We start from the raw sequence: 27994 nt of genomic DNA, 5'->3' as shown, positions 1-27994 counted from the left end.
GCACTATAGGAAAATACAAACTAAATAAATTTCAAATCTATATTTTCATCTTTAAATAAATTATTAAAATTAATACAGGAAAATTTTTATGTAAAAAAAAATCTAGGTTTTTTTTTGGTGTCTTTTGGCTCTGCAAATAATCCACTTAGACATCACATTTGTCAATGTCAGGCCATTTGGGCCCAGCAATACAGCCACACTCTCCACTTCCAGATATTCCAACACCATCATATTCTAAATAATAATAATCATACTTAGGCTTAGCAATACAGCCACTCCTTCCTCCAACATTCTTTTAAAGACCCATACTTTGCATATATTTGCATTATATCAGACAACAATTTACCTATAAATTAGAGTCCATTACTTAAATGCCTGTTGGACAAAACTGTTTCAAAATGCTTACATAACAGGTATTTTTTGACCTAAGATGCTACCACAAGTTCATTGCAAGCCAAAGTAATAAGTTTTGAATGGTGATTCTATTTCAAGAAAAATTTATGTAAATACTTTTTTAATGTTCATCATACTGCATATTATTCATTAAACAAATACCTCAACCTTCTTATGGAGAGAAACTAGCTAGTTGCAACTACTAGTAGCTGGGTTGCTACAAATTTAATCATTTACTTATTTTCTATTCTTTCTCCTCCTTTATGTTAACTTTAGAAATCCTTGTTAAAACTTTTTTCTAATCAAATTTTATATAGAAATATAAGAAAAGAAATAACTCAATTCTAAATAGTTCAGATTATTTTTCCTTATTAAACTTTATAAAGGGTAATAGATTTTATTTAAGTAATGTTACCTTCTACAATTCCCTATTTTTTAACAATGATGCTTAAGTCAATCTAAATCCCTTTCTTTGATTAGCATTCAATGATGTTACCTTCAAAACTTCCTTCCTTCTCAACATCAGTAAACTCATCTAACTCCTCTGCGGCATGATTGCCTTGTTCAGCTGAATCTCCATAACCGCCAGGGTTAGGCACAGGGCAAGTTCTCAAAGCAGTCCTACAATTATTTTCATAATATATCTGATTTCTAAATCTCCTTTCCTGTCTGTCATGATGATAGAGATAGTCTAGAGATACACACTCTAATTCAGCCAATAGGAAAACAGTGTACAGGGTGAGTCAGAAAAAACTGAGTTTTCCGATTTTCTGATACAACCAGTAGGAATAAGGAAAAAACAATTATAGGTTCTTGTTCTCTATAAAAATATACATTAAACTTAGAAAAGGTGTTTTTGAATATCTCTGAAAACAACAACGCTTTTTAGAGCATAAAGATTTCAAAAAGTGTGTGTGATGACTTTTTCGGCCACTATTTAGTACTTTTTAGGTAGATTTATGAATAATAAAAAATGTCTACCATTCTAAAAAGATAACCAAACATATTTTTTGATTATTAAAATTTGTATTCAACAGATTGTAAATATTTAACATCTTAAAAATACAATTTATTTAAATTAAGTTATCACATTATAAATCAAACATTTTGTTGTAATCTATTGTTAAGATTTAATACTCCATGAACGGAAAACCAGCTCATGACCGGAAATATTTCATCTTGTTACCTAAATTCCTACCCCCTCCCCCTGAATTTCCTCTATATTTGGTGCAAGACTGGATTTAATCTCCAAAATCTCCGCCCCCTTTTGACAAATGTTACTTGTGTGTTATAATTCATCATAATAACTTCATTTAAATAGGGTAGGGTTTCTAAAAGGCATTTTCATTTTTAAAATTGAAACATTGATAACTTTTTTATCTTAAGAGATTTTTTTGTCAAATAAAAAGGTTTTTTTTTTCTTTTTACTATAAGCTACGTTATTATAGAAGATTCTTTTAAACCACATGCATCACAATCAAGAAATATGAAAAAATGACAAATTGCAGTATTCTAAAAATGCTTTTCTGAGGAGCCAAAAAGCATTTCACCTTTAAAACTTATTAAAGTACTTTTCTTAGACCTTTTTCTAAATAAATATTGAAATTTTAAGATTTTTTTATACAAAATAGATGAGTTATTTTAATTTTTCTTGATCAACATTTTTCACACAAGGCATTTTTTGACACCATACACCTATCATAGAGGCCGCATTTTTAGAGATAATGAAAAACACCTTTTACAAGTTTGATGTGCTTTTGTACAGAGAACAAGGATATATAATAATTTTTTTTGTATTCCTTCTGGTTGTTTCTGAAAATCGAAAAACTCAGTTTTTTCTGACTCACTCTGTAGGTGGACAAAATTTGGGGTCAGATAAACAATCTAGATATATTATGCCTATTTTCATAATAATATTGTTCAGCTCAATCTCCTTACATGCAATTTTTCTGTTTTTTATTTGATAGTAGGTTAATTTTACTGTGAAGATTTCTTTGATAATTGGGCTCTCCATCTGGTTTTTTATCACATTTCAATACACATTCAAATACAGTTATTTTTTACCTACCTACACTTAGATGGTTCCAGCCAATCACAAGTCCAATGCAGGAAACAATGGCCCTACAAATATTAATACATTATAAATTAGGATTTATTTCCTCTAGCAAACAACTCCTTCTGCTACAGAAAAACTTCTAAAGTAGGACTTGCTAGTATCATGGGAAAGTGCAATTTATGACTTTAAAACAAAAGCAACCTTATAAGAAGATTTGCATTTTACAGTTAATTCATTATTATTTTTTTTTTTAAGTAGTTGCATGCAAATGTGTCTTTTAATGAAATATGAATAATAATTAATTGGTTTTAATTTTTTTAAATTATAATATCTAAAATATGATATAATACATTTTTAAAAATTACATCAAGTTTTAATCAAGCAGACAAAAATATAATCAAGATATCAAAAAAAATTCCATTACTCTGCACCAATGCAATAAAGTCCACATTATTGTAACTCATACAATAATTTTTCCATAAAAAGATATATCTTAATCTAAACTTTGTTTTAGTTGTAAGTACTATGATATCAATTTGCAATTAATTAATTACTGGAAACCTTAAGAGGTACAAGCCCCGAGGGAAGGTTAACTTTTTATTCACTATGACGCAGTAGAAATGGATAGTTAAAAAAACTCAAGAACAGTCAGTCTTTCACAAATATTAAATTGTTCTCTCAATTTAAACCATTTTCTACTTTCTTTTACGTCAACAATGGTGACCTTAGCAAGACATGGTTTTTTTTACTAGTTACACAAAATAATTATTAAGACATGGATCTGAATCTTTTTTTTTATCTATCCTTATAACCGTAAACAATGGACGCAGAAGGTTAATAAATATTATTTCAAGTGTGTCATTATTTCCACAATAATTTCAACCGCAATTTCAATTTTCCTCGCAAAAATCAGAAAAGCATATGACTAAACTGCTAACATGATATTAGTAGCTAAAACACCAATTACCTAAAACTTAAAGGACTATTCAATGCATAGACGTCCAAGGGGGGGGGGGTAATGGGGCGATTACCCCCCCAAACGATTTTGGGGGTGCCGTAGGCATTTAGGAGGGGGTATTTACCCCCCCCCCCTTAACCAATTTTTGGGGGGTAAATACCCCCCCCAAAATAAAAAATCTCTAACAAATGTTAAAAAAACAACCATTTAAAAATGTCATATTAAAAGTTCATGAATTCAAATGTTTGATAATATGATGTATGTTATTATGATATCTATGCCCATTGCCTATGGATAATTTTTGTTTGCATTTTTGCATTCTTGTTAAAATTTTGGCAATTTTGTCTTTCATTGATCTAATCTAACTATTCTTATTTAGACGGTTGTAAAAATCAATACACAGATTTTTATGGAGAAATGATAGTTTACCTTATGATCTCCTCTTTCCTCTACATAATGAGAGAAGAAATGACATGCCTCCCTCTCTTGACATAAAGCCTAATTAAATATATTCTTAATTGGTTATTAAACAGAGTGTTTTATTCAGGATTCTAAATAACCAATGTAATTCGAATCCACCAAAAGTGTAATAATATTATCATAATTAGGGATATACATCAATTTATAGTCAATTATTGACCATTAAAATCCTTGTTCAAACAATGATCATCAGGGCTCGGCAGCTGTGCATCAGCCGCTCGCATGCTTCAGGGAAATAAACCTTTAGCAATTTTAAAAATCAGATTGAAGTCTAAACCTAAAGCATCCAAACGGGTTTTTAATTTGAGGCTGAGCCACGATTGCCGAGCCCTGATAAAAATTAATCTAATTTGATTACCACCTATTTTAATTACAAAAAGATAATAAAAAGCCAATTTAATTTAAATATTACTGATCAGGATTGAATATTTCTGAAGCTGATTATAGTGCCTAATAAAAAATAACGTCATACAATACAAATGACTAATGTTAGGTCAGTATACATTTTACCCTTTGTCAATTACATTGTTTGACGTCATTTTTATGAGGTACTACAAGCTGTTTCAATATTTCTACAGTTGACAAATTCTTTGCCTTTAACGTTACGATCAAATTTCTATTTTCTGTTTAACCAAGGAAAATGTAAACTGACTTTTTTAGTTTTAGGGAGATAAAATCCTGAAATCAGACTTAAAACTAAAACCATTCAGAAATACGTGTGAAGCTTTCCTAAAATTTTGAACTCAATCGGTTCTGTGCATTGAAAGATCTTAATAGACAAGCAAAATAACCTTATTACTTTATACATACTGGCGGCTACGCCTCCAGGGGCTTCTAGGGGCACATGAGAGATGGGGGGGGGGGGGGTGGAGAGAAAGTATTCTTCCTCAAATAGTTATAAACATTCCCTATACCCATAATCATCTTTACTTGTATGAGAAACATATCAATCCAGAACGGTTAGTGATATCTTAATTTATAGACAGATAGACATCCAGTTACTTTTAAAAAACGAAAATAGGATAACTGTCAAAGTAAATTCGTTTCCAGTATGGCTTCGAAACAAATTAATTTTCGCAGGATTAAAACCGGTTATCGGCCATACTTAAAATTTAAAAACCACGTATAGCATCGTAATACTGACAGTTTACCATGAATATAAAATAAAAATCATAAAATTAATACCGAGCTTTCGGGCCCTCTTGGCTAACAAAACTCATTTTAAGATCCGTGGAAAGCTGTCTATAAAACAATGCAATAAATAACTAATATACCTGGCATTCAGATGCTGTTTGGATCCATTCAATCTGCTGGATATCATTGTTATGTCTCTGGCAGAGATAGTTCCTGTGGAACTTGTTACACCCGCCTGACAGAACAGCAATAGATAATATTGTATTATAATTTATTTTGTCTCAATTTTAGGTATAGAATGTTTGAATTTAATTAAGTTGGTTAAAAATATATCATTTTCATTATTAGTGAATCATATATTTTTCTTTTCTGAAGGAAAGAACAATTATTCGGATCAAATTTTTTTTTAGCATTACAGGGATAATTTGTTTTATTTTTATAGATTTTTAATGTGGTTTTGGAGGATTTTTCACAAGAATAATTTTGCCTCACCAGCGAGTAGCGACTCAAATTTTTTTAAGAATCCACCTCAGCTTGAATCGAAAGTAAACAATTCTTTCGTCTGCTAGAAATGTTCCTTTTTAGATTTGACGAAAAATCGGGTCAGACGGATAATCAAGATATAGTATGTCTATTTTTGACCCTTTGAAACCCCTCAAAATATTTTGGGGCCCATCAATACCTCGTAAGTATTTCTCCCTCCCTCCCAATTTTGAATGTCACACCTTCCCGATTAGATTTAGAGCATTTACCCCCCCCCCCTCAACCCCCACCACCCCCTAAAAACTACGAAAAGACACATTTATACTTCAAAATTATTATATTCTATTATCTAATTTCCTGACTCTGTGGTCGGCTTATGGGTTGTGGTAGTTTTTGTTGTTGGTGTCTGGGTTGTTGTTGTCTTAGTTGTTGGTGCTTGAGTTGTTGTTGTAGGAGCCTTTTATAGAAAGTAGAGTTAGAACAGAAATTAAATTAAGTTCACATAAAAACGCTTCTAACAGATTTTACAACTAAAAAATTGCTAAAGGTTGCTAAGATTTTGATAAGAGCAAATTTCTGTAATGAAATAGTATTATATTAAGAATAACGTTTTTATGTATTTTATCATTGTTTAAAAGGTTTTGATTGCTTAAAAAAAATATCTTTATATTCTGATATAAAGTGTTTCATGTTAGGGCCAAAGAAATATAAAAAAAATAGAAAAGTCGTTTTAATGTCAACTTGTGCTGCAAATATAATTACTTGTGTGGTAGGCGCTGGTGTAGTTGTAGGTCTTGCAGTGGTTGTTGATGTTGTTGGAGCTGGAGTTGTTGTTGGGACTGGTGTTGTGGTAGGTCTTGGGGTGGTTGTGGTTGCTGGTTGGGGAGTTGTGCTGACTCCATTGCAGTTGTCAATATCAGGAGATACTGGCCCACTTACACATCCCTAGCAAAACATATAATATAGTATTTTTCCCCCTATTATTACATATGTGGTATCCGCCTAGGGTAAATGGCAGACACCAGAGTTCGAATAAAGACTACGGCAGTGTGAACAGACGTGGACACCTTACTATAGAGAAGCTACGCTTCTCTAGCATTCACTAGACAAGAATCAACATCTATTTCAGTTGTCACTTTATTGAAGGTGTAAAGGATACTAAAGCTATATACAACAAACAATAACTACATGGATAGGAATAAATGATCATAACATAAAAGCATTACAATACATATACAATAGTCAGTTTGGGCAATCATGATTCCCCATCCCTGGAAAGGGTGGGGGGAATTAAGAATACAGTTAACCATAATATAAATACATATGGATTAGGAATAAAGATAGTTAAAGATAAATCATACAGTAAAACATAGATAATTGCAATGGTTAGGTAGATGGCTATCCCTGTCTGGGGCAGGCAGGATAGCCCATGGAGCAGCACAATAGGTAGATAAGCATAGAGGGGTTGAGTGGTAGGTCTGGGTACTAAAGAGGGAAGGTTTGATGATTACTTGTGACAACAACAGCCTGTGTGGGGGTGATTCTATCAGGTGAGGGCAGGTTTAGATCCTTTATCCTCAGGGTTGAGGTGGTGCTGATAACTTGGTGGTTGAAGGGGAAGGTTCCGGTGCTTAAGATGGGAGAGGGAGGGGTAACACCCCTCCCTCCATTTGCAGGACAACTGAGAGATGAAACCAGTACCGTTATCTGACATATTTTCAGGTGGCCTTATAATTGTAGAATAACAGGATTTAGCTAGGTGCGTAGCATCACTATAATGTCCTGGTTTCTGCATGGTCCAGAGCTGCCGCATACCACACATACACCATTTTTGCTTATCTCGGAAACAAATATTCAAAGAAAAGTGAATTATTAATTAACCAAACGTCTAACTGAAGACTTACCCATTGATTGCATATCCTTTGTCTGGAAGTTTTACTTTTGCATGGAAATGAGTTGTGCCTATTTTGGGCTGAGGCATTCCTCGTACTTTAATCTTTAATTTCTCATATAGCTGCAGTGGGAACAATTTTTTTATGAGTTTTCAAATGATTTAAGCAAGTTTTAATGGCTTAAATGTATAACACAAAGATATATATCAAAATACTAAACAACCTTTTAGGTGCAGTATTTAGTGGTTATTTACCCTTAATGACTTATAAACGAGCTTAAAATCTCTGCATACTTGGTATCTGTGATAAAAAAAAATGTTCCAAAAAATTCTTACTGTGCACACATCAATTGAATCACAGGTCTTGAGTAGGTAGCAGGTTCCATCAAAATAGGTGAAATACCCACATTGGCCTGTTGCTTCATCTCTTAATAAAAAAATAAAAATAAAAATTTTGTCTTGAAGCATTACCAATACAAGTGATGATTAATGGTCAGATAAAGGAGATCGAGGCATGGCAAGGACAGGACAATATATGGAGAAAACAAGTTGCGGTATTCCATGGACTAAAAATAGTCAAAGAGAGAGACGCCCATGATGATGAAGCCTTTAACAAAAAATAAACATTTTATCTAACTGTAACAGACAGTATACCATTAACAACCACCAAGAAATCACATCTCTATAAAACGTTTCACATACAGGGACTTACTAACAGACAGACAGATGGACTTTATAAAGTAGCTTCGCTACAAAAAAAAACTAGTTTGTACCTACACTTATCCTGGCATACAGAGGCACTTGGAACATGAGATATATAGGTGATCAAATTATACTCTGTGATGGGACACATACCTTCCTAAACATATAAGAAAAGAAGGTTTTTTAACGTTTCAGTGGACAATAAATTAAAATATTGAAATATTCACTGTTTAGATTTTAAGCCATTTAAAAGAATTCTGGGGAAAAAGTATAATGTTTTTTTATAAAAAATATCAATAGTTTTATCTTCTTCAAAGTTATACTAAAAAGTAACGGTTTAACAATTTCACGATTTCCCTCAAAGTGCATATTTACCAACCCACCTTATTTTTTAGATTAATTGAAATTATTGTGGATAGGGACGGGGGTAGTTTTTTCTCTTATACCAAGTCTCTATGGCACTCTAACCCTGCTAGGCTACCCAGTATCCAATATAACATAATCTTATCTGCAGTAACGTAGAAAACAACCAAACCAAAACTAACTACACCATCATAAAGTTTCAATTTATTTAAAAAATAGTTGGGGGGGGGGGGGGGTCAGCGCTTAACATACACTTTGAGGGAAACTGTCCAAAAACCTTACATGAAAGTCTGAGCAGTCAGTCCATGAGGCAGTTGTAGTGGGTCCTGCTGTTGGCTTTGCAGTTGTGGTTGTGCTTCCTGGCTCAGAGGTGGAACCTGAACTTAAAAAAATTAAATACAGACGGTCACGTATCAGGGAGGGAGGGGAAATTGGACAATAAATTATGCTAATATCCAAAGTTTTAATACTAAGTTTTTTCATTCCACTTTAGTCCACCAGTGATATAATTTTCTTCACAAGGGATATTTTTACTTTAAGGTTTTGTTTATTGATCGTTCTGGTAACTTATGGATTATACAGTGTGTTTTTTTTTATGAGATCTTTTTTGAAAGCAATTTTACCCCACTTATAGTTATCAGAATTTAATGATTAATGACTTATTTTCTTCGTTTTTTAAGGGAAATTATGAAACAACAAAAGAAATTACAGTTTTTGTTGAAAAAGTACAGTAAAGTTGAAAATTAAAAACTTAGGTGTCAACATCTAAAAATGGTTTTAGCGCATTTTTCTTATGCTCAAATAATCAACCTTTTGCAAGAATGGCTGCTAAACACTTCAAAGTTGAGATATAGAGCTAAAAATTTATACAGATACTATTAGGGACATGTACTAGAACATATCAAAGTTTAAAGGTCATATCTCATCCAGGGGGGGAGTACTGGCCCCCCAAAGTCGACTACAGAAAATCAATTTTTAAGAAAAATGCGCTAAAACCATTTTTATATGTTGACACCTAAGTTTTTAATTTTCAACTTTACTGTACTTTTTCAACAAAAACTGTAATTTTTTTTTTGTTGTTTCATAATTTCCCTTAAAAACGAAGAAAATAAGCCATTAATCATTAAATTCTGATAACTATAAGTGGGGTAAATTTGCTTTCAAAAAAGTTCTCATAAAAAAAAACACACTGTAGTACCTCAGGATTGGTACATGTTGTCTCAACCATGACACTTTGGTTGAGCTTGACTTCCGAATTAGCGGGAAGTTCACGAGATCAGTTGGCGAACATACAAACCCCCAATACCAGGAACCATCAAGTTTCAACAGCAGGTTTGAATATAGATTTATTGATGAAATTATTTCAAAGACCTGAAATTACAATATCAATTAGTTCATAATTCCAGTTATTTATAACCACGTAATCTTATTTGCTTTTTAAAATCATTTTTCTCTACAGTAAAAATCTTTGGAAACTTTGGCTTTAAAGGAAAATTATTTGGTTTAATAAATCATTGTTAAATGCAACAATAAGGCACATAAAAATTACTAAAACATATATTAAACATAATTAAGTTTCATGCTTAGCTGGCTAAAGCCTTTTTAAATCTACATATAATCGTCCTATACACCATTCTTCCTTATAAAATTAACAAATTCTACCTGAAGTTCTTATGGTTTCAAATCCCTGATATACTAGGGTCGTTCACACACTATGAGACCAATGATAGGCCCAATTTTGTTCTCCGAAATCTTCACACTCTCATATCTCATTCAAAAGTGAAAAACGTGCGCATCATCATAAACAAAACAATCCATGCCGCGCCACATTATCAAAGGAAAGGCTAAAAAGACGACATTTGCGCTTAGTTTTTGGATTAATGATAAGGAATTAATTTTGCACTTGATAAACACAAAGCTTCCTCGAAAAGAGGTTAAGACACACCCCCCGTTTGAAAGTCAAATTAACTTCCTTAACGAGATTCAAGGTTTTTTTGCGCTGAGCACTAGCAACATTTCTCACTAAACTCAACTCACCATAATCACATGAGAATGGCCACATCCCGAAAACGTGACAATTTTGCTCCTAACTAATGAAACCCCGTGAAATGCATACACAATATTATACTCCTCACTAGGACTCATAATACCTCACATTTTAGGATAGAAGGATGGGGATTGGTTTGTACCATACAACATTCCATGCACATGACAATCACAAGATCACATACACAAATCCTAAAATGGATAATCCTATTAATCATGATGTTGTAAATATAACAACTTATACTAAATAATAATCATTTCATAATCAATAGGTAATAAATCATTATTAATAATCAATAAGTACCTACGAAATCAGGTTGAAATGTAAACAATAATGGTAAAATAAAACGAAATAAATCTTAGACAAGTCATACTTTAACTTACACAAAGCTTTGACAAAGCAAGAAAAATGCGCGTCTCGCATTTGGTTCTTAAAAAACTGTGTAAGACTTAATGTTTTGCCTCCAACTTCTGTGATAAAAGCCAACCATAATGTTAGATTTTCTAACGAGGCTTCTCAAAACTTTCAAACAAATTTACAAAATGTGAGCTTTGATAATTTAAAGATAGGCATTGTCGAGGAAAATAAACATTTGGACTTATGTAAAAAACATCTGCGCAGCCTAAAAATTTCTCTGCATGGATTAATTTCGGAACCAAATTTACATTTATTTTTGGAGGAAAAAGTCAACAGTGATAAGTCAAAATTAAAGAAACAATTTTTCAATGTTCATAAAAATAAGTTGTGTTTCTTGTTGCAGAAAAATAATAAGCCTATTCCTCGTGAGTTTCAGTCAATCAATGACTCAGCAAATAATAATTCTACAGTTAAAAAGTGTCGAAAATTTGTGAAAAGAACAAAATATAGACGAAAGATAAAACGTCAGAATAAAAGCTTGAACTCTTTGGTTACTAATTACAGTGATATAGAACTAACTAAAGAAATGTCTGACCTTTTAAACCGTGGCCTAAATTTTGCAGTGACACCGAAATCTGTTAACACTACAGATATTCACGCTGGTTTTCAGAAGCTAGGCAGATCTATGAGATGGCGTGAAAATCTTCACAAGGAGGACGACATGGAAAAAACCTTGATAGAACCTACACAAGGTAGAAAGCCTTGGCATAAGGTTAAGACTAGTTTTCCAAAAAGCGCTCCTTCTGCAGATTTAAACACATTTTTAAATGGTTCATTGGCTTGCGTCCTAGGTACGGATTTAAACAAAATTCATACAAATTTACCTGAATCAGAGAGGCGTGCTATGAATGACTTGATTCAACTTCAAAAATCCCGCCAAATCACAATTAAACCGAACGATAAGACAGGTGGCTGCTCCGTTCTTAACACTTCGGATTATATTGATTCTATGGAGATTTTACTTAAGGCTAAACACTTAGATGCTGATGGTCAAGAGCACCCGTATTTTCAAGAGCTGGATGCATATCAGGCGGATCAAATCCAGTTTAATGACCATGAGAAGCTTAAATCGGAAGTAAATAAAGCTAAAAAGGAGGGCTGGATAGACAACGATATAGCTTCATGGCTTGTAACAGAGGAGCCAAAGCCAGGTAGATTGTATGGCTTGATTAAAGATCATGTGGCTCCTGAGAAATGGCCGCCAGGTACCACTGTACCTCCCCTCAGGCCAGTAGAGTCAGCAAGTGGTACTACTTTCGAGAATGCAAGCCATTTCGTGGATATTCATTCTAACCATCTGGTTAAATCCTTGCCATCATATTGGGAGGATACACCAGATATGCTAAGGAACTTTGAGCAGGAGAATCTAAAAGGGCCGCAGCCTACAGGTTCTATTCCTGTGACTTTGGATGTGTCAAGTCTGTACACGAATATTCCCTTAGACGAGGGGATCAATATATTTGGTAAATTTTTAGAAACAAGAAGTGATAAAAGTGTCCCAACCACTTTCTTAATTACTCTTTTAACCCTAGTGCTAACATGTAATGTTCTTGTTTTTAATAATAAGTATTACTTACAACGGATAGGGACAGCCATGGGCACGCGTGTTGCACCCACTTTTGCCTGTTTATTCATGGGTGCCATAGAATGTTTGATGCTAACATCATGGAAAGGCATCAAACCACACCTTTACAAACGATATATTGATGATATTTTTTTCTTTTGGACTGGCACTGAGCAACAACTTTTAAAGTTTATTGAACATTTGAACAATTTTCATCCTTATCTTAAATTTAAAGCTTCTTACAATTTCGAGACCAAATCTGTGGAATTTTTAGACACTGTGATATCAATTGATAAAAATGGTTATATTAAAACTGATTTATTTGTTAAACCTGGCAAAAAATGTTCTTATTTGCTTACATCTTCTTGTCACCCTAGTCATATAACTGAAAATATTCCTTATTCATTAGCTTTGAGATTAAAACGCATTTGCAGTGATAATTTAGATTTTGTAAAACAATTAGATACTTTAAAAGAATTACTTTTGACCCGTGGATACAAACCAAATTACATTTTAAAAGCTTTTGAACGTGTTTCTGTAATTGATAGGTCAACTGCTTTGAAAAAAGTAGAGAAAAAAATTGTAAACCGCCCAATTCTTAGTTTACAATATGATCCACGGTTGCCACATATTTCAAATATTTTGTTTAAATTCTGGAAGGTCATGACACAAAATCCTTTATTAAAAAAGATTTTTCCAGATCCACCGATGGTGTGCTGGACAAAACCAAAAAATTTGAGAGAATTTCTCATAAGAGCAAAGTTGCCAAAAAGTTTAGTTCCTAAAAGACCTTCCAGAAATAAGATAGGTTTTAAACATTGTGGTAATGATTGTATGTTATGTAAATTTTCACCTAAATTTGTTAACAACATTGTATCTTCTGTAACAAAAGAAACTATTCCCATTTTATCTAATTTGACTTGTAATTCGGAAAATATTATATATTGTATAACTTGTACTAAAGATAATGGAACTTGTAAATCTCATCCACAATATATTGGACAAACAGGACGCAAAGCAGTGGATAGATTCAGAGAACACAAAAATTCAATTGAACCAAATTCTGTAAAAACTGTAGGACAACATTTTTCACAAAATGGCCACAACCCTTGCCATTTACAATTTGTTCCTTTTGAGCAACTTAAAAGTAATAATCCTTGGATAAGATTAGCCCGTGAAAAATTTTATATTAGAAAATTTGAACCATTGTTAAATCGTAGAACTTGATTCAAAATGCAGTTGCAATTGTTTTTTAAAAAAATATTTTTTTCAAACTATATACCCTTCCCTTTCTCTCTCTTATTACACAGCCAGTTTGACCGCTTCTCCTTCATTTGTTATTTGGTTGTGTTATAGTAAAGATCTAAACAGTAACTGTGAATTTAAAATTTTATTTTTTATGATATATTTTAACATTTTGACTATTTTTGTATAATTCTTAATGCTTTTTTTTTCATTTATTTATGTTGTTGTTTTCTATTACAGATGCGATTGATAATGAAGATTTTTTTCTTTGAAATATATTTCGTTATGAAGCAGCAGTAGTTACTAATTTATAAATGTTATGGTTGAGATAGATTTATAACTGTTAAAGTGCTTAAGATTTATAGGTACTTAAAACTAAATTTGTTAAGCATCAAAAAGAGTAGTAAGAAAAAATATTTCAAAATCCTTGGGCAGAAAGTTTTTCAAACTTAATGAATAAGAACTGTACTATCTTAATCAACAATAAACTTTTTAATACTTAAAGAATAGCAAAATAATAATATCTTCGTTAGAATTTTCATCGGAATTATGAAAAAAAATACCAATTTTTCTTTGTAAAAATATGAGACTTTAAATATGAATTTTCAATCATTCCTTGATCTGAATAAAAATGTTTTACTTGATTGAAATTCATATATAATTTTTTTAAAAAAAATCTGCTAAAAAAATACTTGATTTTTTTCTTAGAATAAATATCGAATCACGCAACCTCGACACATTTATTCCTTTTTGTTAAACTTTTCAGGTAAGTTTTTTTTAATGAATTGTACTTTTGAAAAGAAATTAAACTCAATAAAATTAAATTTGAGCATATGAAATAGAATAAAATTTTTTGCATTTCATTTGATTCTTATTTTAGGCATAAAAATAGGCATATGAAAATGTAGCTTTTTACTAAGAAAATGTTCTTAGTTTTCATAAAATAAGAATCAATTATTAATCATAATTTTTAATAACCGCTTTTATTTTAATATCTGCGATAAAATGAAGGAAAGGTTAATTTAAAATATGCATAGTTTATCTTAAATTAATTCTGTGATATTCATATAAATAATAATCAATAATTTAATAATATCATACATCGTGTTCATTATTATAAATGCTTATCTCATAGAAAATAGAGTTTATATTTAAACATGAACGAAAATATATGTACCTAGGAAATAATTGCTATAAAATACTTCTCAAAGTTTAAAATTGTCCGAAGTCGCTAGGTACATATATTACTACGAATCTCTGCTCTCGGAATGAAGAAAAAATCTTTACGCGTGGATTATTAGGAATCCTTGCCTCCGGAGTGAAAGAAAAAACTTTATTTGCTTACAAATTAAAACAAATATCTTGATTTTTTGCGATAATCTTTTTAAAATAATAATAAGAAATTATTTTAAACATTATCATAATAATTTTACATGTTGTGTTCTTTACTTTAATGCATTATCTCATATGAGACTCTGAGAATAACATATTTAAGCAACCGTGAACCATGAAAAAAATACCTCGAAAAATACTTTTAAAAATCTATTTTTCTCAATCTAAAAAAATCTGCAAAAATCACTTTGTAGTTAATACACACAGACTTTTGCTTTTCAAAATCATACTTAAAGAAACAAAATCTTTTAAAATCTGCTTTAAAAGTCTAAACAATTTTGTAGAATTTTTGTGCTTAAATATGAACAATAAAATTAGTTGAATAATGAATACTTATTCTTTGCAGAACCTTTTTAGGTTCCCTTCACAAGCTTAATATATAACTTGTAATATTTTTTCTTTAAAGATCATTTTCACATAAATAGTTTATGTTGTAGATTAGATATGTGTGGTTTGAAATTTTTCAATGACTTTCTGGCGGCAACACCCGCCATATTTCCACCCGCCATTTGCAGGCCTCTTACCCTGTGTCGGGCGGCAAGGTTGGCAGCAGCCAAGTCGATTCTTGATTCATGACAGCACCAGGGCAAGTAATAAAAGTGCGACTGTCATAAAATTTAGAATCATCTACCGGCTTTTGTCCGGCCGGAACCGAAACTCCCGTCGGCTCTTGTCCTGCCAGAACCGAATTTCTTATTGGCTCTTGCCCAGCTGGAACCGAAACTCCCGTCGGCTCTTGTCCAGCTGGAACCAAAACTCTGATCGGCTCTTGTCCAGCCGGAACCGAAACTCCCGTCGGCTCTTGTCCGGCTGGAACCGAATCATTCAGCGGCTCAATACCCGCCGTAACAATATTCTCAACGGCTACAGTATCGTTACCAATATCATCAGGAATAACTGCAGCACAACTAACATCATTATCAATATTAGCCACGGCAACACCCACCGTAGCCATGTTGTCAACGGCTGCGGCACTAGCAGAACCAAAAGGTTCATCAGCAACGTTACAAGCAGAACCAACAGGTTCAATAATAGCAGCTACGGCAGACCCAACCGGCTCATTATCAACAGCTACGGCAGAACCAACTGGCCACGCACTTTCATCAACAGCTACGGCAGCTTTATATGCAGATTTCTGCTGACCAGCTCCATAGTCAGCACTTGTACAGATAAAACCACTACCAAAAATGGTTCGCCACAACATAGACTGGCCCACTTTCTGGTAGGTTGATGGAAACACGTCAGGATGTGTATTTCCAATGATGATATCTAAGCCTCCACTAATATATGTAAATCTTTCTGGGGGCATCTTAAATATTTCGGCGGCGGTTTCCGGATGGACCGAGCGCATCTCGTTGCCACCTCCGAGGTTAGGCATAACAGCTGCCTCAAATTCTCTCAAGTTACCATCCCTGTCCTTCAGATAGAACACCACATTGCGGCAGGATGATTCACTACCGTCAGCAACAGAAATGTTTGTATATCTGCTGGTAGATTTCAGCTTCAACTTGTGGGACATCTTCTCAGATATAAGTGGTAGACTCGCACCAGTATCAAACATGACGGCGGCATGGCAGGCGCCGCCGCCAGGTGCTACAACTGGAACTATTTGCAGCAGGAAGGTACATGTGCTAGGCGCAAAACTTGATTTGTAGACTGTATTCACACTAGCACTAGCCTCATGCAACATACGACTATGATAACCGTCGCAATTATTGGTGCCACAGACACCAAGCTTATCCGATTTATTACAATTGTCAGCAGCATGACCCTCACACAGGCAGAGTTCACACAATTTATTCTGCTGGACAACTTTTTTTCGGTCAACAACATCCATCTTCTTAAATGTGGGACAACGGAAAATAGGATGTTTATCCTCGCAACTTTTAATAGGACATGCACTATTCCACTTGGAAGTTTTGTCCTTTCCAGCCCATCCATTCTCATTGTCACTGCGGCCAGACACTTGCGCGGCGGCAGCTCTGTCACGATTTCTCTTGCCGGCGTTAGTGTCATAGGACATATCACCGGCCAACATGGCACCCCTGGTCCTCTCCAGCAGTTCTACAATCTTCTGGATGTTTGGTTGGTTCATGCTACCTAGCTCCATCATAATTTTGTCTCTCAAATTTTCAGGGCACTTGTCTTTAAAAATATGAATAAGAGTTAGGTGATTGTAATCCTTAGCTGCAGAACCAACGATGGCTTCTACCTCCTGCATCATGCTCTTGAAGGTAGCAATTGCGCTAACCACGTCCACAGGTTTATCCACAGGTTTCATCTTGTTCAACTTAGTTAAAATCCTCATGAACCGGCGAGTGTTTGATAAAAACATCTGATCAAGAAACGCCCATTGTTCATTATGATCTCTAATCGCTGACACTTGCTTGCGTAGTTCCGGGTTGGTTATCACCTTCTCCATACACAACATCAGACTTAACCTCTGGTCAGCAAATCCATAACCAGAGCATAGATCTTTAAAGACCTGTTTAAAATTAGGGTAATCCGTGTCAGTACCGTCGAACGACGGCAACAAACTGTTGTCCCAGCGCCCATACTGCGGGTTGGAACTCTGAATATCCACAGCAGACATACTTCTGGAGAGAATGGCAGGTGTCCCACTCTCATCCAAGTTAGATGAACGACGTTCCATCTCTCTAAGCCTTCGGTACATATCACGTACTTCTTGGCGCAACTCCATGGAAATTTTAAGCACTCCCATGTCCATCTTCACCTTCTCAATGACGTCGAGGTTCCTGGCGACAGTGCTTGACCTCGCGTCGTCTGAATCATTGTCAAGCCAGTACAGAATTTTTGTACACTGCTCCAACGACGCATAAACTTTATCTGCAACAGTTTTCTGCTCACTAGCTTCATCCAAATCACGCTTGAACTCGCGCAGCTCACTAGTATCCACGGCAGGTTTTAGACTTTTTATTAGGTCAGATTGGTCCTTGACCTCACTAAAAATGTCACGAATTGATTTTAAATTCACATTTTCACATGAACTAAAACTTTGGCAGGCTTTTAGATTGTCATAAAACACTTTTAACTGTTCGTCAAACACTTCTAACCTTTCACTGCCAATAGCGATAGCTCGCTCAATTTTCTGCTTTTTAGTGAGCACCATATTGATTCACTAGGTAATTATTTCACAGAAAAATTGTCAATGTTTTTTTTTTTTTCATCAATACACTATATGCTATTGATTTATTGAAGAATGCTAACGCCTATTCTTCAGATTCTTTGAAGAATGCTAATGCCTATTCCTCAGAACCATTTGAAATTGCTTGTGCAGCGCCTTCAACCATCAGGTTATTTGAAATTCGCTTGTGCAGCTCCTTCAAACTCCATTCCTTTGAAATTGTCTCAACCATGACACTTTGGTTGAGCTTGACTTCCGAATTAGCGGGAAGTTCACGAGATCAGTTGGCGAACATACAAACCCCCAATACCAGGAACCATCAAGTTTCAACAGCAGGTTTGAATATAGATTTATTGATGAAATTATTTCAAAGACCTGAAATTACAATATCAATTAGTTCATAATTCCAGTTATTTATAACCACGTAATCTTATTTGCTTTTTAAAATCATTTTTCTCTACGGTAAAAATCTTTGGAAACTTTGGCTTTAAAGGAAAATTATTTGGTTTAATAAATCATTGTTAAATGCAACAATAAGGCACATAAAAATTACTAAAACATATATTAAACATAATTAAGTTTCATGCTTAGCTGGCTAAAGCCTTTTTAAATCTACATATAATCGTCCTATACACCATTCTTCCTTATAAAATTAACAAATTCTACCTGAAGTTCTTATGGTTTCAAATCCCTGATATACTAGGGTCGTTCACACACTATGAGACCAATGATAGGCCCAATTTTGTTCTCCGAAATCTTCACACTCTCATATCTCATTCAAAAGTGAAAAACGTGCGCATCATCATAAACAAAACAATCCATGCCGCGCCACATTATCAAAGGAAAGGCTAAAAAGACGACATTTGCGCTTAGTTTTTGGATTAATGATAAGGAATTAATTTTGCACTTGATAAACACAAAGCTTCCTCGAAAAGAGGTTAAGACACATGTATTATTACAAAATCCAAAAAAATGTTTAATCTCAGAAAAGGTTATTGCCTGCCACAAAGCACAAATTTAATTGTGTAAATAAACTACGTCATAATTAAGGTGTTAAAATTGGTGTTGATATTATGCACTTTACAAATTATCTATATAAGACTACAATCGCTTTCTCTCTATATGATTACCCTCACCTGACATACATTCATCATAATCAGGTTCCAGGCCTCCGCTAATACAGGACTAAAAATTTAACAACATGAACAATTTTGTCCATAAGAAGTGACAAACTTCATGATTTACAAGATATCATACAGTAAGTATAGAATTATGGCAAGGTGTGTCAAATTATTGTTATTTATTGGCAATACAAAACTATATAAAATTTTAGAAAGCAGAACTTTTATATCTTATTAATTTTTAAAATATTTTTGTCTACCCTCTTCTAAAGAACTATTAGTTTAGTCAACAAGAAATTCTCAGAGATATCAGGATATAGCATTACTAATTTGTTCTTATTTAATACCTATATTTGCGACAACTTTTATTCTATAAATTCTTCCAATTTTTAACATCAACAAAAACCCCGCCCCTCTCGGAGAGAATCGAACCCGGTACTCACGGATAAGGAAACCAACATTCTATAATTAAGCTATGAAAGAATCCAATTATCAGAGGTGAAAAAAGACATAGTAAACAAAAACTTATTTCTTATTGTATACTTTAAAATTTCATGGATTTTCATGTCTGTCATTTTGGCTCAGGGGTAGAGGTGAGGTTCCAGTTGGAAGGTTGTGTGTTCGAATCTACCCAACCTCAAAATATAATTTTCAATGTCTGAGATAACAAGTAATATTTGGTAAAAGTAATAATATTTTTAAAAACTACATTATAACAACATTCACTTAAAACATAAAAAAGCTTTTTTATAATTTGCTTAGAGAGTAGATATCATGACAACTATAGTAAATAGTAAAACTTTAACATGGGAGGATTTGAACCTGCAATCTTCCTATCCATACCCCAGCGTGATAACCCCTACACTAAAGAAGATAAGATATTATGCAAGAAAATTTAGGTATAGAATACAATACTCTCTCTCCCGTACTCTGCACATAATTTTTCAGTATGGCTGAGAACCGGTTATAATCCAACGAACATAAATCGGTTTCGAAGCACTACTGTTATATGTTATTTTTAAAGGAAGAACAACTTGATGTCTATTATCCCATAATAAAATAATAATTTTTCCTGCACGGTCTAGATCCTGCAACCATTGTAATACAACACTTTGACGCTAACCACAAGACTAAAAAAGAAAAGAATTTTTCCAAAAAACGTTGACTATCCAGTTATGCATTGTATTATAAACAGCTTTTCACGGAGATAAATATGTACAATTACAAGATCAAAGCCAGTTAAATTAGTCACGAAATGCCAAAGGCAAGGGCTCAAAAATTGGTTTTAATTTATTCTTAGGAGGGTGGTGGAACCCTCACTCAAAATAGTTACAAACCTTCCCAGGAACTATGATAAGCTAACCTGTAAAGGAGAACTATATTGTTTCAGTAGTTAGTGAGATTCTTTGGTACAAATAAATGAACAGAGAGCCAAACAAACATCCTGCTACTTTATTATATGGATGATAGCTACAATCTTTTAAGTTACTTGCCGGGATTTGAACTGGAATTCTTAGATAAGTTACGTAAAAATTTGCCCCAAGACTACAGCGGCACAATTAATTTAATGTGATTTTTATATAAGTATAGCGAAAAAAGACAACATAATCATTTTCATAACATTTCTCTCTCTAATCAAAAAAATATTAGCTGACACGGAGTTAAAACCTTCCAACTAGCACGATAACCTCTAAAAGAAGAATAGGTATAAAACAGTAAAATTTAAGTCAATGAGCTATGAAAACAACCGAACATTCTTGGTGAAAAAGACAAAGTAGACAACATTTTCAACACTTATTGTTTAAATTCACCATTTTATAGTAATCTACTCTGTAGCTCAGTGGATAAGTTCAAATTATAGTTTTAATCAAAACCACCTCATTGAACAAAAATATTATTTTTTAACAATGATAACATCGTAAGTAAAAAAAAATAAAACCAATTTTAAAAAGTCACTTAAAATCTTGGAAAAAGCAATTAAAAAAAGAGAAAGAGAGAGAGAAAGAGAGAGAGAGAGAGAGAGAGAGAGAGAAAGAGAAAGAGAGAGAGAGAGAGAGAGAGAGAGAGAAAATTTCAGAAAATAAAAAAATAAATATTTTTGTTCTTTGACCGCGGAGATTTGAACACGCGACCTACAGATAAAGTAAAATCTAAAAGAAAAATTTTACTGTTACTCTACCACAGAGCTACGTCGGTGCTTAAACGTAGGGAGAAAATAGACATATTTAATCCCAAGAAACACAAATTTTTTGAAGATTTCCACGGATATAAAAATGTACAGAAGTAAGATTAAAAATGATATTTTTTGCACCGATGTCAACAAAAACTGAATAGAATATGATCCCAAATAATTTATCAGTATGACTGATATCCGCTTCTTATCCACCAGAAGCAATACTAGAAAAAGAAGAACTCAATTAAATTAATATTAAAACATAGTAGACAATATTTTATTTATATAGTCATTGTTTACAATTAGACCAATTTTCAAATTAAAATTTAATGGTGCCAAAAGCCCTGTGGTTAAACACCGGTGACGTAAGATCTAGAGTTCCGGTTCAAACCCCCAATCTTTCATCAAATTTTTGGGGGAGTTGTGATTTTATTGGGTGGGGTGGAGGGGGGGGGGGGGGGGAAAGGCCAATTAACCTCCATTTTTAATTTAAGTTTTTAATTTTGGGGTGGAATGTAATTTTTTTCTAACGTGATTTTTTTGGCAGTGTGCTAATACCCTCCCCCAAAATAGTTATAAACCTTCCCAGGGCCCATAAGAAACTATCCTGTATAAGAGCACCATATCGGTTTAGTGGTTAGCAAGATTCTTTTGGTACCAACAGATAGACAAACAAATGGACATCATATTTTACTTACTGATGTAAGAATAGGACAGATTTTCTACTAAAACAATTTAGTTCTAATAGTTCTTTGGTACAGTGACTGCAGAGAACCATCTATCATCCAGGTTCTAATCCCCGAAGTGTTTTTTGGGGGTAGGGTGATTTTAGTTATTTTTTGGTGGGAAAAGAGAGGGGAGGTCAAGCAACCACCAGTTATAATTTTAGTTTTTTTTTTTAAAATTCAAAAATTTGGATTTAAAAGAAGATTTAAATCAGTTCAGTTGTTATCGAATTCTTAATCTACAATCAAAATAACCCTTCATACTACTACAAGGTTTTAAAAATATTCGTTTTCAATACTTGGAGGAATAGAACCGAAAACCTTTCTAACATGAGACTGCCGCTCTAAGCCCTAGACAGTAGGTATAAAGATATGTTAGACAAAAATTTAGGTGATAATAATAAAAATAAAGTAAGTTTTGCTAGAGCAAATCTATTTAACAGAGAAATAGGAATTTCTACAATGCCCCCTCTCTCTCCCTCTCTTTCTCTCTCTCTCTCTCTCTCTCTCTCTCTCTCTCTCTCTCTCTCTCTCTCTCTCTCATGCTGTGTTAAAAACGGAGGTTTGGTGGGCATAATTTTTGCATAATGGAAATAATAAACAAGGATATTATTACAATGAATTTTTGTGTGTAAAATCTTATATATTGTAAAACCAAAAGAAAGTAAATAAAACATTGAATAAATCTAGCCAATCGCGTGATAATTTTAGAACGTGGCCTCTAATAGTTATATAAGCAGACGCCTTAGCCCTCAAAATCACTCAGCCAATGCAATAGAAGAAGGAATCTTTTAGAATACTGAAATTGTTATAGATTTGTGTTTTGAAAAGAAAAGTTTTATCAGGGAGGGATGAGACATTATAATATAAACTTAAAATCCCACTAATTATAGTAGGATCCCATAATATTTTTTAAAAAGAGAGGCAAAATTATAAATATGTTTTTAAATAAAATAATGAAACTAATAAAGAGACGGAAGAAAAGGGATGATAGAGAGGGACATTAAATCTTTTAAAAATATGAATATTTGTAGTTTGATTTTTTTCTTACTTTCTTAGACAGAGATAAGACAATGGAAGAAAAAGTTTAATATTCAGGGATAATACAATGACAGAAAAGATTAAAAAGGCAGTGATAAGACATTGGAAGAAAAGAGTTAATAGTCAGGTATACGACAATGAAAGTAAAGGGTTAATAGTCAGGGATAAATAGCTATTAGTTGGGGATAAGACAATAAAAGAATTGAATTTTTTAGGTGGTGCCTGCACCACGATTTTTCTTGAAAAATTTCAAGAGTAAGATCACCAGAACATTTGAAAATTGCATTAATTGATGATTATGTAAATAACATTGTATTCAAGGATGTATTAATTTGAATTAATATTTGTAATATATAACAATTGAAATACAAAATAATATTTTGATCCTACAAATAATATATCAGAAGATAGTAAAGAAACGCGCAGCCAATAGCGCGCTCATAGCGCGCTCTTGGCTAGTTCTATATATTTAGACGACAAAAGGATTACTTACATTACAGTCAGTAAGAGTATCACAGGTTAGCAGGGTGTAGCATTGGTTATTAGTCCAGGTCCAAAACTTGCAACCCAGTGTAGAGCCTCTTCAAATATTAAAAAATTAAAATAAATATAAATGTTTTTAAAAAGTTTACTGTTATAATTAGCGATGCTACTCTATAATTCTAAATGTATGGCCGTTTGTAAGAAATAATGGAAGCGTGAATTTCACGGCTGCTGCTACAGATACATGGCTGAATGTTTATGTGTATATTTCCTGCACTAATGAGCATCCAGTATATAACTTGCTGACTTTGTGCGTTTTTTGTGCTGGCCTTTTAATAAATGCTGTCATTCTTGTTGAATAATTTTGCTCACTTAACCTTGATATTATGAACACAATTGAGAAGAAATTTAGATAGAGTTAAAGGTAAGGCGACATTCAGTAGTAGGCATTATAGTGTTTTATTTAAATAATTGTTGATTTGTTCTTATATTATTTGTATTAGGTGCATTTTAGATACTGTAAAAATCAATCATAGTCCTTGTTATAGGCTTGCGGATATTGCTTGCCATTATTATTTGAAATTAGTAAGGACTGTCTCCGTCTTTTTTTAATCCCTCAAGGTTCACAGCCTCACCATATCATAAACAGCTTTCCGCGGATATAAAAATGAACAATTATAAGATTATAACTAGTTTTTTTAACCACGAGATGGCGAAGGCACATTCCAAAAAATGATTTTAATCTTATGATTGTACATTCATTATTAAATTCGTAAAAATCTTGATAAATTAGAATTATGCAGCTATACATTATTTACAGTATGGCTGTGAACCGGTTCTTATCCACTGGATATTTATCGGTTTCGAAGAAATGCTGGTAAGATAATTAACCTGCATTTATCCTGACATTCATCAGCAGAGAAAACCATAGGTACAATCTCGAGTATGTTCATCTCTGTCAATGGACAATAAGCTTCCTACAAATAAAAATAATAATAAATTTGGGATTGAAGGGAATTTGTTTTATTTCTATTTCTTAAACAACCATGCATTTATAGGGCTCGCATAAAACCTAAAAAAAATGGGATCACACAAAATCCTAGTATGTAGGTTACACCTGTCATAAAAAATAAATTTCTGTAGCAAATATTAACTTTTGTGAATAAAGGTACTAATAATTCATAATTCATAATTCTATTCTTTTGTGATATTACTGACCGAGACTGCAACATAAATAAAGAAGTTAAAAATATTCTGACTTCTCCTTTATCAATAGTAATACTGTTGTAGGAAAAAATAAATTATGGCTTAACTGTTGAACTTCTTTGATATAGGTTGTTGAATCAATGATCAAAAGTTTTTAGTTAAAAAGAATAAACTTCTAAAACGGTGAACCTAGTGCATATTGTCTATAGTTTCAAATAGATTTTCTATTTTTACAAGGTACGTTTTAACAAAAATCCTGCAAAATCTTACATGGAAATTTTCCTGACAATCTGGTACAGGTGGCCAGGAACAGGATTCAAAAGCTGGACTGGCAGGACCACAGACACAGTGCTGAAAAGTATTAAAAATGGGGGCGTTATAATCAGATAGACAATAAATGGTACAAAACTAACGTAAACTTAATTTGGGAAATATAAATTTTTCTCTATTTATAATAGACATTTTTCTTTAAAAGTAGCACAATATCGGCAGTCAGCCTTAGAAGAATAAACTGTAATTCAGCCAACTGAGAAACCTTGCAGTAGATTTAGTCAATGTAAGCTTTAATTTGTAACACCTTAATCGACGTGAACGTATTTAGCAAAATATATCAAACATTTGTCTGCTCTGTAAATCACAAACAGACATGAGAACATACACAATAAATAGAGCCACTACACCTCTATAAATAATTTATGGGAAATAATAAATCATTGCAAATTTTTTGGTACCTGGCAGGTTTCAATGGATTCACATCCTTTCACCAGGAAGCACTGTCCTTCAAACCAGGTGAAGTACTGGCAGTTTGGATCAGCACTACAAAGTTGTTAGTAATTTTTTATGGTTTTATTTTATTTACTTATTTATTTAAAAAAATTGATTTTTTTATCATGTTTTATTGGCATACTTGATCATTACTTTAGGTATGGTTGATAAACTTGAAGCTGGAAGCTCCATTTTTATGCATGGTATTGTTGTTGCACTGTCTCATTTCCTAAACCTATGTGGGGTTAATCAGTACCCAATTTAACCTAACCTAACCTGACCTAAAGTAATAGACATACAAACAAAAACTACCCTTTCTGAATATTATTTTCAATCTATTTCTAGTTTTGATCCTTTCACATTTTTCATAGTTGCTTATAAGATTAAATCTGACCTGCATTGGGATTGACAAAGTCCAGCAGATGAGACATCATCATGATAACTGATCAAATTGTATTCATCCAGAGGACATGTACCCTCCTAGTACACAAATATATAGTTATCGATAATACAAAGTAGAATGATGTCCGTCTGTCCGTCTGAAGCTTAAGATCTCGGTAACCACTGAACCGATCGATTTCTACTCTTCAGGGTAAATACATTTTGGCCCTGTGGTGATTTTAAGCTATTTTCTTGTGGGGTGGGACTCCCCCAACCCCCCAAAAAATAAAAATATTGCCCCCTCCGATTTTTTTTCTTGCGGAGAAGTTAGATTTTTTTTTCTTATGGAGAAGTTAGATTTTTTTCTTATGGAGAAGTTAGTTCACATAAAACTACTGGCGGCAGCACAAAGAGAACTTAATTTTCTTTTTTAATTTCCTCTTGGGACAAAGCCCCTAGAGGCTAGGGGCGAAGCCGCTAGTTTTACATAACACAGTAACTATTGAGTATTGTTTTCCTAGTAAATAATTTCAAAGACGTAGAAAGTCCCTCAAAAAAATTCTGAAGTCATAAAAATGAGGGATGAGGAGACTAGTGGGAAAAAACCCCTAAAAAGGAGATGGATAATCCCTTATTTTTATGACGTCACATGCTGATTTTTTGAGCAACTTTCTTCATCTTCATAATTTAGGGGGACAGAAAGAGCCTTTGAAAAGATCTACTCTTTGTATCTTTTGCTGGTGGGGTATTATGGACAGTTTTCCGCGGATAGGTAAATACAAAAATGTAGGAAAATATACGGGTTTGTTTTGACCTGGGTATTGAAGGCCCGGGCCAACAAAATAAGTATATCATTTGATCTAAGTTTCTTTTTCGTTAAAACTATAATTTTTATGTGTGTCTCGATAGTTTTAAATCAACTGTACTGAAATCAACCAATGTAAAAAATATGATTATATAATATTTTTTATTAAAAGTTACTTTAAAATCGTTGCAATTGAAGGCCAACGTTCCAGAAATCAGCAACCCCTAAATATAAAGATTATAAATTAGTAGTAAAAAAAGCATACTATGTTTCAGATTTTTGAAAATTGTGGATTTTTCACTTCAAGATATTTTTGTGCTTTCTCTTAAAGTGACTGTCGAACACCCTCTCCTTTATTTTTGAAATAAATTGAATATGTGGGGTGGGGGGTTGTTTTTCCTATGCCCAACCTATGTTGAGCCTATACCTGCTGTGTTATAACCCTGCGGGGCTATCCAATACCCAATATAACCTAACCTAACCTAAAAAAATAAAATAAAAAACTACCAACTCTGATTTATTTTCGGTTATATTTTGAAATATGAGGTGGGGGTTTGGTGCTCAACAAGACACTTTGAGAGAAAATAACGAATCTTGCTGGACATTTATGACGTATTGCATACAAACTACATACATCCAATTTCTTTAATTTATAGTATTGTTATTACATTGCTTCTTATGGACATGGTTGTCCTTGTTATTTTTTCAGAAAAAATATTGTCACGATATCTTCATCACTCAAAATGACATGTTTTAGGGGTGAATTTGGATAAATATTCCCTTCAAAAGCTAAAATTTATTATTCAGAATTGTAATTTACATTGAAAATCAGCTTTTTTTTCACGGAAGCCTTAAAAAAAGAATAAAATTTATAATAAAAACTGCCTGTAAGATAAGAAGCAGCAACATCTTGACCTATCCAAGGACAAAAACTGAAAGAAAACATCCTTTACAAAATTCTTTCTTATTTTCTTATCATTATGATGTAAATACACATCTGACTTAAACTAGGTGTAGGGTTCAA

General features: G+C 33.1%; 1 protein-coding gene and 1 long non-coding RNA gene across 2 annotated transcripts; one reads left to right on the top strand and one right to left on the bottom strand.

The window, feature by feature from the left end:
* Positions 1-25: 25 nt before the first annotated feature.
* LOC145318969 (uncharacterized) lies at positions 26-27922 on the bottom strand. The gene is made up of 18 exons (XM_080160766.1): positions 27856-27922; positions 27147-27194; positions 26179-26264; positions 25751-25835; positions 25290-25370; positions 24705-24790; positions 23824-23911; positions 19407-19455; positions 8743-8837; positions 8169-8254; positions 7732-7822; positions 6267-6449; positions 5867-5961; positions 5162-5261; positions 3837-3905; positions 2462-2514; positions 890-1014; positions 26-234 (listed from the first exon to the last, which is right to left on the bottom strand). Exons 1-18 carry the CDS (start codon positions 27877-27879, stop codon positions 146-148), a joined length of 1533 nt encoding a protein of 510 aa, XP_080016892.1. The 5' UTR covers positions 27880-27922; the 3' UTR covers positions 26-145.
* Positions 11320-12294, top strand: LOC145320270 (uncharacterized). The gene is made up of 2 exons (XR_013880140.1): positions 11320-11616; positions 11892-12294. It is a non-coding gene; the product is annotated as an uncharacterized LOC145320270 (long non-coding RNA).
* Positions 27923-27994: the final 72 nt, after the last annotated feature.

This window comes from Acartia tonsa, chromosome 5, assembly GCF_053477335.1.
Source record: "Acartia tonsa isolate MP-2025a chromosome 5, ASM5347733v1, whole genome shotgun sequence".
In the NCBI taxonomy this organism is placed as follows: Eukaryota; Metazoa; Arthropoda; class Copepoda; order Calanoida; family Acartiidae; genus Acartia; species Acartia tonsa.
The sequence above is the reverse complement of the archived record's forward strand: the minus strand, read 5'-3'. Positions and strand labels throughout refer to the sequence as shown.

Excerpts from the sequence above, each read along its gene's own strand:
- LOC145318969 (XM_080160766.1), bottom strand. The coding sequence starts at position 27,879 with ATGTTGCTGCTTCTTATCTTACAG. Across the intron at positions 27,195-27,855 it reads TGCTGCTTCTTATCTTACAG|GGGTTGCTGATTTCTGGAAC; the intron begins GCAGTTTTTATT and ends CTTTATATTTAG. Across the intron at positions 7,823-8,168 it reads GTATGCCAGGATAAGTGTAG|AGATGAAGCAACAGGCCAAT; the intron begins GTACAAACTAGT and ends TTTTTTATTAAG.